The sequence below is a fragment of the Mustela putorius genome, unplaced genomic scaffold (genome assembly GCF_011764305.1).
Source record: "Mustela putorius furo isolate JIRA1106 unplaced genomic scaffold, ASM1176430v1.1 tig00003834_pilon_pilon_pilon, whole genome shotgun sequence".
Taxonomy (NCBI): Eukaryota; Metazoa; Chordata; class Mammalia; order Carnivora; family Mustelidae; genus Mustela; species Mustela putorius.
This window is the reverse complement of record NW_025421987.1, coordinates 138,009,151-138,021,690: the sequence shown is the minus strand read 5'-3', so window position 1 is coordinate 138,021,690 and position 12,540 is coordinate 138,009,151. Positions and strand designations below refer to the sequence as shown.

The window sequence follows — 12,540 nt, the reverse complement described above, 5'->3', positions numbered from 1 at the left end:
GGGTTCTTGCTCTCCCTTTCAGCCTGACTTTTGCAGAGGAAGAAAAGCTCCTGCTACATTAGGGGTCTTCAAGCGGCTAGACTTTGGGCCAGTATGCACTGCTAGAGTAAAGAGATCAGGGGAACACTGACCACTTCTGAAATCATTACACGAGCCCAGTTCCACTCCCAAACCATGCCATGTGCCAGCCATACGTGTGTGTGTGTGTGTGTGTGCGTGTGTGCACACATGCTGTACAAATCAGTCGTGGTTGGCCCACAGTCACAGTTATTCTGATACTGAAGATGGGAACATGGGGCATTCTCATGTAGTGCCTTCCCACTTATATTCTACCCAGCACGACAAAGCCCCAGATGTGGTTACAGACCTATGTTAGACATGCCAGGTGTCAAATTGAAATAGGTATTAAGTTGTTGCTTCAGTACCTGAAGATGGATGTTAACTCACAGCCATGAGGTTTATAGGGGATCCGGTATTTGCTGGGTTCCTGCTATGTGCTAAGCACCATGCTGTAAAATTCAACCCTCACAACTCTATCAGGGAGTACAATTATCCTCATTTTACAGATGAGGCCAAGATGTGTTTATGCAATCAACCATGAGGCCCAGGGCTGAGTCCCAGGGATCAGCTGAAAAGCACAGCAGGTGAGGGCCTGTCTCAGTGCTGGGAGCAAGCTCAGGGACTGCAGGGCAGTTGTGGCTGTGGAGTGGAGGAAGAACTGGAGTAGTCATGCACGGACTGGAGGGACAGGGAGAGCAGCTGGGGAACAGGGTTCAGCGGGAGGCAAGAAATCACCTTGGCTTGTTCTAAGCCCTAGCCAAAGTTTGCAGAGTTTGCAAATTGCATGGCTGCATTTCGAATTCAGTTTTATCTTGAAGCCTATCTCTATATTCTTTTGCTTCTAAATAATAGCGAAGATATAAACCTGTATTTCTGTGTTCCCATCCCAGAGTAAACCATGCCTGATGAGGAAAATATGTTAATTATCTTTCTCAGTTTGCTCCCTAGATTTTTATATACAATAAATGATAGCTGATGGATATTTTAATGCACTGATTCATGGTAGGTGAGGGGAAGACTTAAGTTTTGAGAAACCAACATATTTGGGAGCTTGAATAAAAACAACTCTCCTAGTTTCGTGCTCAGTGAGGGCATGGGGCAGAACGGGGGCTTATCTTAGATTTTTCTTGCTCTGGCTCCTCCTTTCCCTGTTCACGTTCTACCCAAGAGAGCACAGTGCAGACTGGCTGCTCTGCTTCCAGAAGGTGAGGCCTGCAGGCTGACAGGGGCTGGGAGTCCATGACTCATCATGGCCTGGCAGGCTGCTGGAACAGCAGGCCTGTGGGGAGCCTTGTGACCATCAGGCAGCAAAGCCAGTAGGATGCAGAGGCATTGTAAGAAATACCATGATACTCCTCAGTTACCATCTGGCTCTGAGTTCTGGCAGACAAATGTGACTGTCATGGGATACTGGTTCAAGTAACAGAGAGGAGCAGAGCCCATTACCACGGAGGAAGCGATGGGTTGGAGCCCACATCCCAGGGAGGGGTTGCCTCCGGCCCCCAGCCTACAGACATGGCAGGGGACAGATGTGTGCACGCCCTTGGGCAGAGGACCTGACAGACTGAGGAGTAGGAGGATTCAGTGGCTCTGGAGGGTGGAATGGGAATGAATGAGACGCAGAGTCTGAGCTGTCGGAGGGCTCAGGGGCTCGGCGGTGGAAGAGGGCCCCCAGCTGGCTCTTGGCTGGCTCTTGCCATATCCGTGCTCTTTGCTGGCTTGGCCTGGCTCCTCCCCCAGCTTGGCTGTTGTACAGATGAAGGAGCTCATTCCCCCACTCATGTGCACTACCAGGAAATTGATAGCTTATATAATGTACTCTCAGAAGAGGGGAAAAAACTGACCAGGAGTGCCAAGAAATCTACATGTTTCCAGGCAAGACCTTATCTGATTACAGAAGAGATAGCTCGTCATAGTAAAGAAGGGACCTGTGATTTGAGGCTAAGCATGTCTGGGATACAGCCCCAGCTCTGAAGCTGACTAGTTATGGGCCTTGCGTAAGTGCCTTCAGGACAAGCCTCTGCGTGACCTTCAAAGGGTTTTTAAACATTTTTAAAAATTTATTTATCAGAGAGAGAAGGCGTGCACACATAAGCAGGCAGAGTGGCAGGTAGAGGCAGAGAGAGAAGCAGGCTCCCCGCTGAGCAAGGAGCCCGATGCGGGACTCGATCCTAGGACCCTGGGATCAGGACCTGAGCTGAATGAAGGCAGCGGCTTAACCCACTGAGCCACCCAGGTGTCCCTCAAAGGGTTTTTATGAAATGAGTTCATTAACATAAGCACTCAACAAATGTTAGCCTCCTTCTCTTCCACTGGAAGCAGTAGGGATAGCCTGACTGTCCAGTAGCCAAGTCTATAGGGATGTGCTTGGAGAAGCTGTAGAGGAAAGAATGGGGGTAGAGCACTGATTGTGGGGTAGGGGCCTAGGACCCCTCCTTTCTGCCAGGGGTTCTTCCTTCTGTGGTTTTCTAGCAATGCCCTTGGGTAGTTAGGGGGGTGGTTTGGGATAGGAGATCAAATGGTTGGGTTTTGGGGGCTTTTACCTGTTTTAAACACCAGGATTCCAAATAAGGCTTGTATGGAAAATGATTTTGAGGCTAAGATAAGCCCAAATATGCAAACTGCAGGGATAAATGACATAGTAGGCCACGTGTAGCACAAAGATCATGGTCTGAAACACTGCTGTTGACTAAAAGGGGGATGGCGAGATGCTCTCAACCCACAGGCAAAGTTCCTCTGGGAAAGGGCGGGGGAAGGAAGAAGTAGCATGGCCCTTTACCAGCAAGAGAGACTGTGAGCATTAATTATAGGCTTGAAGGGTAGTTCCCAGTATAGACTGGGAAGGATAGTTAGTAGAAGGACAGGACAGGTCTTGGAGGCCTGGGACCCACGAGGCCCTCTTCTGGATTGAACCACTTAGCTCAAATCAGCAGGGGTTTCTGGGGCTCTCCTGCATGCATGGGATGGCCATTTGAGAGACAGCTCATGGGGAGCCCAGCACAACTCTGTGCAAATACAGAACTTCCTTTGCCCACCTCCCCACCGCTACACACATGGAGCTTCACCGCCCTTACCTTCTTCAGCTCTTCCTGGACGCCCTGGCTGTTGTCTTCAGAGGACAGACTTTCCTTGTGGTTCTCAGACTCCGTTTTGGGCTCTGACTCCTGATCTTCTCCCGAAGACATCTCCTTCTCACTCATTTTCATTGCTAACTCGTACAGCCTGTTTCTCAGTTTCTCCTCAGTGGTGGCCACGCTAGTCCGAGGGTGCCGAGGTTCATTGCTGAGGTCAGTCTCTGACAAATCACCTGACACCTTAAATGCAAGCCGGAAGCATGAGCTGAGGACTCCTCTGCCATAATCAGATTTGTTTGTTCCCAATCAACCCCAGGAAAGGACAGTCTAGGAAAACCAAGCTCTCTTAACTTGATCTACTGTCTCTACATGTGAGCTTTTATTTTTCACTTTTACTTTCTCAAACAGGTGCACCTTAACACTCTGTTCCAGGGGTCAGGCAGGTAAGCATCTGTACTCAGAAACATGTTTGAATTCATTGTTTTTCATTTACAAGATGCTTACTGAGTACCCGCCTTGTGCTGATGGTACAAGGCTGAGCACACCTGGTTGGCAGCCCTCAGGTGGAGGTGACATGGTAGTTCTAATAGCCCATTAAGGGGCAGTTAATGGCAGGCCTGAAAGTTCGGGAAAGCTTCCTTGTGGAAGTGATGTTCAAAGTGGAAGTGCTGTTTAAAGCATAGCAGTTGCCCAGCTAAAAGGGACAGAGTGGATAAGTGGTATTATAGGATAAGGGCAAAGATTTTGAGATGGTGTGAGGTCCTTGCACTTAGGTAGGCAATAATGGATGGCATTCCCTTGATAATTACAGTCCCAGCTTAATAACAACACCCTTGGCTCCTACTATTCCATTTGGTGAACACCTCCGAAGTTTCTTACAGGAGTAGATCCCTGACTTGACCTGGGGAACTTCAGGATGACAGGGAGATGGTGACTCTCAATCTATCCTTAACTTTAAGTTGGACAGACGTGTATGGAATTTAACACAATAACTCTCAGTATACCATTAGGGTCCATTAGACCCAACTTTAGTTTTTGAGTTTCCTCTTTGAGTTGCTCTATTTAAAAGGCTTGATATTTCATTGCTTTCACTCCTTTTTGAAGGGTTTCCAAAGAACACAGAGAAAATTTACTTATTTTTTAAAAATAAAATAAAACTCGTTCTATTTTGTAATTACTATGTGGGTTCATTGGACCCTTTTATAAATCTATGATGCACGATGACATCTTTGTGATCTTATTTCTCCTATCTTTTGAAATTTCTTGCTTTTTCATCATCCTGGGAATTATCTTTCATCATTACTCATCAATTATTCCCAATTATGCTAAAAGAAACCAAAGTAATAAAACAGAAGAATGGAATGGCCTGGAGGGATGATTCAGTAACGAAATAAATCATCATTTATTTTGAGTCTGCTTTTATCTCCTTGCATACAGTTGAGAATTTAGAATTTTTCATATTTGCAGAGAAGAAAAGTGACAGAGAACAACATTTCACAATTATTAGATGACTCAGAAGATGAACTCAAAGAGAAGGAGAACAACTCTTTAGACTCTAACAATGACAGTAAGTTGATTGTATAAGTACAAGCCTTCAGATGACAGTGTCTGAAGGTGAGTTTTCTCAAACTCAAGAGTAAACTGTTTATAAGGACAAAAGGAAATATGGTGAGGGGAGGAGTCAAGATGGCAGAGAAGTAGCAGGCTGAGACTACTTCAGCTAGCCAGAGATCAGCTAGATAGCTTATCTAAAGATTGCAAACACTTGAAAATCCATCGGCAGATCAAAGAGAAGAAGAACAGCAATTCTGGAAACAGAAAAACAACCACTTTCTGAAAGGTAGGACCGGCGGAGAAGTGAATCCAAAGCGACGGGAAGATAGACCCCAGGGGGAGGGGCCGGCTCCCGGCAAGCGGCGGAGCAACGGCGCATAAAATCAGGACTTTTAAAAGTCTGTTACGCTGAGGGACATCGCTCCAGAGGCTAAACTGGGGCGAAGCCCACGCGGGGTCAGCGTGGCCTCAGGTCCCGCAGGGTCACAGAAGGATCGGGGTTGTCTGAGTGTCGCAGAGCTTGCGGGCATTGGAACAGGAAAGCCGGCTACAGAGACAGAGCCGACAGTAAGCTCGCGGCTCGGTGTTACCTTGAACTGGTCGCAGGCTCGGAGAGCTCGGAGCGCGGCCGGAGGTCAGGCAGACGGGAGTAACTGGGCGCTGTTCTCTGAGGGCACACTGAGGAGTGCGGCCCTGGGCTCTCGACTCCTCTGGGCCAGAGACCAGGAGGCCGCCATTTGTATTCCCGTCCTCCGGAACTCTATGGAAAGCGCTCAGGGAACAAAAGCTCCTGAAAGCAAACCCGAGGATTACTCACCCGGGCCCCTGGTAAGGGCGGTGCAATTCTGCCTGGGGCAAAGACACTTGAGAATCACTACAACAGGCCCCTCCCCCAGAAGATCAACAAGAAATCCTGCCAAGACCAAGTTCACCTACCAAGGAGTGCAATTTCAATACCAAGGAGAGCAGCAGAATTCCAGAGGAGGAGAAAGCAAAGCACGGAACTCATGGCTTTTTCCCTGTGATTTTTTTTAGTCTGGCAGTTAATTTAATTTTTTTCTTTTTCATTTTTTGTTTTTTTTCTCGCCTTCTGGTAAAATTTTTTTTTACCTTTTACCTTTTTCTTTTTTAACGTTTTTTAACTAGTTTATCTAATATATATATATTTTCTTTTTTATATTTTTCTTATTTGTTTTCTTTTTTTTAATTCTTTTTTTTTTCTTTCTTTCGTTTGGAACCTTTTTTTATCCTCTTTCTCCCCCCTCATGATTTGGGATCTCTTCTAATTTGGTTAAAGCATATTTTCCTGGGGTTGTTGCCACCATTTTAGTATTTTACTTGCTCCTTCATATATTCTTATCTGGACAAAATGACAAGACGGAAAAATTCAACACAAAAAAAAGAACAAGAGGCAGTACCGAAGGCTAGGGACCTAATCAATACAGACATCGGTAATATGTCAGATCTAGAGTTCAGAATGACAATTCTCAAGGTTCTAGCCGGGCTCGAAAAAGGCATGGAAGATATTAGAGAAACCCTCTTGAGAGATATAAAAGCCCTTTCTGGAGAAATAAAAGAACTAAAATCTAACCAAGTTGAAATAAAAAAAGCTATTAATGAGTTGCAATAAAACATGGAGGCTCCCACTACTAGGATAAATGAGGCAGAAGAAAGAATTAGTGATATAGAAGACCAAATGACAGAGAATAAAGAAGCTGAGCAAAAGAGGGACAAACAGCTACTGGACCATGAGGGGAGAATTTGAGAGATAAGTGACACCATAAGACGAAACAACATTAGAATAATTGGGATTCCAGAAGAAGAAGAAAGAGAAAGAGGAGCAGAAGGTATACTGGAGAGAATTATTGGGGAGAATTTCCCCAATATGGCAAAGGGAACGAGCATCAAAATTCAGGAGGTTCAGGGAACGCCCCTCAAAATCAATAAGAATAGGCCCACACCCCGTCACCTAATAGTAAAATTTACAAGTCTCAGTGACAAAGAGAAAATCCTGAAAGCAGCCCGGGAAAAGAAGGCTGTAACATACAATGGTAAAAATATTAGATTGGCAGCTGACTTATCCACAGAGACCTGGCAGGCCAGAAAGAGCTGGCATGATATTTTCAGAGCACTAAACGAGAAAAACATGCAGCCAAGAATATTATATCCAGCTAGGCTATCATTGAAAATAGAAGGAGAGATTAAAAGCTTCCAGGACAAACAAAAACTGAAAGAATTTGCAAACACCAACCCAGCTCTACAGGAAATATTGAAAGAGGTCCTCTAAGAAAAGAGAGAGCCTAAAAGTGGTAGATCAGAAAGGAACAGAGACCATATACAGTAACAGTCACCTTACAGGCAATACAATGGCACTAAATTCATATCTCTCAATAGTTACCCTGAATGTGAATGGGCTAAATGCCCCTGTCAAAAGACACAGGGTATCAGAATGGATAAAAAAACAAAACCCATCTATATGTTGCCTCCAAGAAACTCATTTTAAGCCCGAAGACACCTCCAGATTTAAAGTAAGGGGGTGGAAAAGAATTTACCATGCTAATGGACATCAGAAGAAAGCAGGAGTGGCAATCCTTATATCAGATCAAATAGATTTTAAGCCAAAGACTATAATAAGAGATGAGGAAGGACACTATATCATACTCAAAGGGTCTGTCCAACAAGAAGATCTAACAATTTTAAATATCTATGCCCCCAACGTGGGAGCATCCAACTATATAAACCAATTAATAACAAAATCAAAGAAACACATCAACAATAATACAATAAGAGTAGGGGACTTTAACACTCCCCTCACTGAAATGGACAGATCATCCAAGCAAAAGATCAACAAGGAAATAAAGGCCTTAAATGACACATTGGACCAGATGGACATCACAGATATATTCAGAACATTTCATCCCAAAGCAACAGAATACACATTCTTCTCTAGTGCATATGGAACATTCTCCAGAATAGATCACATCCTCGGTCCTAAATCAGGACTCAACCAGTATCAAAAGATTGGGATCATTCCCTGCATATTTTCAGACCACAATGCTCTGAAGCTAGAACTCAACCACAAGAGGAAGTTTGGAAAGAACCCAAATACATGGAGACTAAACAACATCCTTCTAAAGAATGAATGGGTCAACCGGGAAATTAAAGAATTGAAAAAAATCATGGAAACAAATGATAATGAAAATACAACGGTTCAAAATCTGTGGGACACAACAAAGGCAGTCCTGAGAGGAAAATATATAGCGGTACAAGCCTTTCTCAAGAAACAAGAAAGGTCTCAGGTACACAACCTAACCCTACACCTAAAGGAGCTGGAGAAAGAACAAGAAAGAAACCCTAAGCCCAGCAAGAGAAGAGAAATCATAAAGATCAGAGCAGAAATCAATGAAATAGAAACCAAAAAAACAATAGAGCAAATTAACAAAACTAGGAGCTGGTTCTTTGAAAGAATTAATAAAATTGATAAACCCCTGGCCAGACTTATCAAAAAGAAAAGAGAATGATGAATCATGAATGAAAGAGGAGAGGTCACAACTAACACCAAAGAAATACAAACTATTATAAGAACATACTATGAGCAACTCTACGCCAACAAATTTGACAATCTGGAAGAAATGGATGCATTCCCAGGAACACATAAACTACCACAACTGAACCAGGAAGAAAGAGAAAGCCTGAACAGACCCATAACCAGTAAGGAGATTGAAACAATCATTAAAAATCTCCGAACAAACAAAAGCCCAGGGCCAGACGGCTTGCTGGGGAAATTCTACCAGACATTTAAAGAAGAACTAATTCCTATTCTCCTGAAACTGTTCCAAAAATAGAAATGGAAGGAAAACTTCCAATCTCGTTTTATGAGGCCAAAATCACCTTGATCCCCAAACCAGACAAGGATCCCATAAAAAAACAGAGTTATAGACCAATATGCTTGATGAACACAGATGTGAAAATTATCACCAAAATACTAGCCAATAGGATTCAACAGTACATTAAAAGGATTATTCATCACGACCAAGTGGGATTTATTCCAGGGCTGCAAGGTTGGTTCAACATCCGCAAATCAGTCAATGTGATACAACACATCAATAAAAGAAAGAACAAGAACCATATGATACTCTCAATAGATGCTGAAAAAGCATTTGACAAAGTACAGCATCCCTTCCTGATCAAAACTCTTCAAAGTGTAGGGATAGAGGGCACATACCTCAATATCATCAAAGCCATCTATGAAAAACCCACCGCAAATATCATTCTCAATGGAGAAAAACTGAAAGCTTTTCTGCTAAGGTCAGGAACACGGCAGGGATGTCTATTATCACTACTGCTATTCAACATAGTACTAGAGGTGCTAGCCTCAGCAATCAGACAACAAAAGGAAATTAAAGGCATCCAAATTGGCAAAGAAGAAGTCAAATTATCACTCCTCGCAGCTGATGTGATACTATACGTGGAAAACCCAAAAGACTCCACTCCAAAACTGCTAGAACTTGTACAGGAATTCAGTAAAGTGTCAGGATATAAAATCAATGCACAGAAATCAGTTGCATTTCTCTACACCAACAAGACAGAAGAAAGAGAAATTAAGGAGTCAATCCCATTTACAATTGCACCCAAAACCACAAGATACCTAGGAATAAACCTAACCAAAGAGGCACAGAATCTATACTCAGAAAACTATAAAGTACTCATGAAAGAAATTGAGGAAGACACAAAGAAATGGAAAAATGTTCCATGCTCCTGGATTGGAAGAATAAATATTGTGAAAATGTCTATGCTACCTAAAGCAATCTACACATTTAATGCAATTCCTCTCAAAGTACCATCCATCTTTTTCAAAGAAATGGAACAAATAATTCTAAAATTTATATGGAACCAGAAAAGACCTCGAATAGCCAAAGGGATATTGAAAAAGAAAGCCAACGTTGGTGGCATCACAATTCCGGACTTCAAGCTCTATTACAAAGCTGTCATCATCAAGACAGCATGGTACTGGCACAAAAACAGACACATAGATCAATGGAACAGAATAGAGAGCCCAGAAATGGACCCTCAACTCTATGGTCAACTAATCTTCGACAAAGCAGGAAAGAATGTCCGATGGAAAAGACAGCCTCTTCAATAAATGGTGTTGGGAAAACTGGACAACCACATGCAGAAAAATGAAATTGGACCACTTCCTTACACCACACATGAAAATAGACTCAAAATGGATGAAGGACCTCAATGTGCGAAAGGAATCCATCAAAATCCTTGAGAAGAGCACAGGCAGCAACCTCTTCGACCTCAGCCGCAGCAACATCTTCCTAGGAACATCGCCAAAGGCAAGGGAAGCAAGCTCTTGCACAGCAAAGGAAACAGTTAACAAAATCAAAAGACAACTGACAGAATGGGAGAAGATATTTGCCAACGACATATCAGATAAAGGACTAGTGTCCACAATCTATAAAGAACTTAGCAAACTCAACACCCAAAGAACAAATAATCCAATCAAGAAATGGGCAGAGGATATGAACAGACATTTCTGCAAAGAAGACCTCCAGATGGCCAACAGACACATGAAAAAGTGCTCCATATCACTCGGCATCAGGGAAATACAAATCAAAACCACAATGAGCTATCACCTCACACCAGTCAGAATGGCTAAAATCAACAAGTCAGGAAATGACAGATGCTGGCGAGGATGCGGAGAAAGGGGAACCCTCCTCCACTGTTGGTGGGAATGCAAGCTGGTGCAGCCACTCTGGAAAACAGCATGGAGGTTCCTCAAAATGTTGAAAATAGAACTGCCCTATGACCCAGCAATTGCACTATTGGGTATTTACCCTAAAGATACAAACGTAGTGATCCAAAGGGGCACGTGCACCCGAATGTTTATAGCAGCAATGTCCACAATAGCCAAACCATGGAAAGAACCTAGATGTCCATCAACAGATGAATGGATCAAGAAGATGTGGTATATATACACAATGGAATACTATGCAGCCATCAAAAGAAATGAAATCTTGCCATTTGCGACAACATGGATGGAACTGGAGCGTATCATGCTTAGCGAAATAAGTCAAGCAGAGAAAGACAACTATCATATGATCTCCCTGATATGAGGAAGTGGTGATGCAACATGGGGGCTTAAGTGGGTAGGAGAAGAATCAATGAAACAAGATGGGATTGGGAGGGAGACAAACCATAAGTGACTCTTAATCTCACAAAACAAATTGAGGGTTGCTGGGGGGAGGGGGTTTGGGAGAAGGGGGTGGGATTATGGACATTGGGGAGGGTATGTGCTTTGGTGAGTGCTGTGAAGTGTGTAAGCCTGGTGATTCACAGACCTGTACCCCTGGAGATAAAAATATATGTTTATAAAAAATAAAAAATTAAAAAAAAAGGAAATATGGTATTTTCATTCAATTCGTCATTCAACAGGAAGGACTTCATCATGTAACGTTTTGTCTCAAGAATCTGGACCATCTTGTGTTAAAAAATATGAGACAGATTCTTTGATCCTTTATGTTGTTTGTGCATCAAATTTACTTGACACCATTGTAACTGGACAAATGTTAAAGGCAGCTGTCTATATAAAGGTCAGTAGATGGATACAGATGATGCAGAAGTGAAAAAGAAGAGCTCCTAGGTTGATAAAATAAAGAGTCCACTGGAAATGACTGTTTCTCTGGTCTTGAGCAAGAATCTGTGATGAGGGTCTTATAAGAGGTGATCTGTGCTCCCAGAATACTTGAGAGAAGGAGGGTTCTTTTGTCTGGGGACACAGGGAATCTCAATGGGAAGAATGACCTCTGAACAGACCCTTGAAAGATGAGGGAAGTTTTAATATGTAGACGTGGCCAGACCTTCTTGATGAGGAAATAGCAGGACCAGTAAGACCCAGGGTACATGAGACTGCTTGGTATAGCTAGAACAATAAGGCCCAGAAATGGGCAATGCAGGGCTTGCAAGTGAGGAGAAAATGGGCCTGGGCCAGACTGCAGAGGGTTAAGGATGAGCATAAGTCGCTGAGCTTGTCTACCAGATGATCTCACTGCCACCATGTGTCTGCACATTAAACTAGCCCAGAAGTCAGCAACTGGCCACAGACCCACACTTGGGAACCTTCTCTTATCAGCTCACTCAACAGATTGAACACACTGAAATATCAATTCATCTTAACTCCTACTTTGCTTTCTTTTCCTTTCTTTTTTTTTAAAGATTTTATTTATTTATTTGACAGAGAGAAATCACATGTAGATGGAGAGGCAGGCAGAGAGAGAGAGAGGGAAGCAGGCTCCCCGCTGAGCAGAGAGCCCAATGAGGGACTCGATCCCAGGACCCTGAGATCACGACCTGGGCCGAAGGCAGCGGCTTAACCCACTGAGCCACCCAGGCGTCCCCCTACTTTGCTTTAGCTTTGGCCTCTTTCTTTACCTTCTAAGAACCTTTGAAGACTTGGGTCAATGGTGATTCAGTCCATAATCAGCGAACATGCACTGAGTGCCTACTATGTGCTGGGCCTGTGCTGGCCACTGGAGCTCACAGGTGGGAGTGACAACCCTCCTGCTCTGGTGGCATTCACAGTGTGATGGAGAGACACCATCTTGACACACTGTGTGCCAGGCACACACATGAACATTTGATGGGATCATGGGGAACCCTCACCTGGTTGGTTGGATTTATGTTGTTGGGAGAGAAAGAAGAAAAGGTGACAGCTGAGTGAACTCTTCAAGAATGAACTCCTAGAGATGATCAGGATTTATATGTCAAGTTTTATCTGAGTGTTGAGAATTGTACGAATGCTAAATGATGGCCCTGGAGTTCAATAAACACTGTAGGCATACGCACT

The 12,540-nt window shown here is 43.5% G+C and overlaps 1 protein-coding gene across 7 annotated transcripts in view; it reads right to left on the bottom strand.

Moving 5' to 3' along the window:
* LOC101679873 (myosin VIIA and Rab interacting protein) overlaps positions 1-12,540 on the bottom strand; it is a 404,555-nt gene that overhangs the window by 44,596 nt on the left and 347,419 nt on the right. For all 7 annotated transcript variants that reach the window (XM_045089187.1, XM_013049827.2, XM_045089185.1 and 4 more), the window contains one exon: positions 3,135-3,374. In XM_045089187.1, the coding sequence (XP_044945122.1) occupies positions 3,135-3,374 (240 nt within the window). The remainder of the gene's footprint in view (positions 1-3,134; positions 3,375-12,540) is intronic.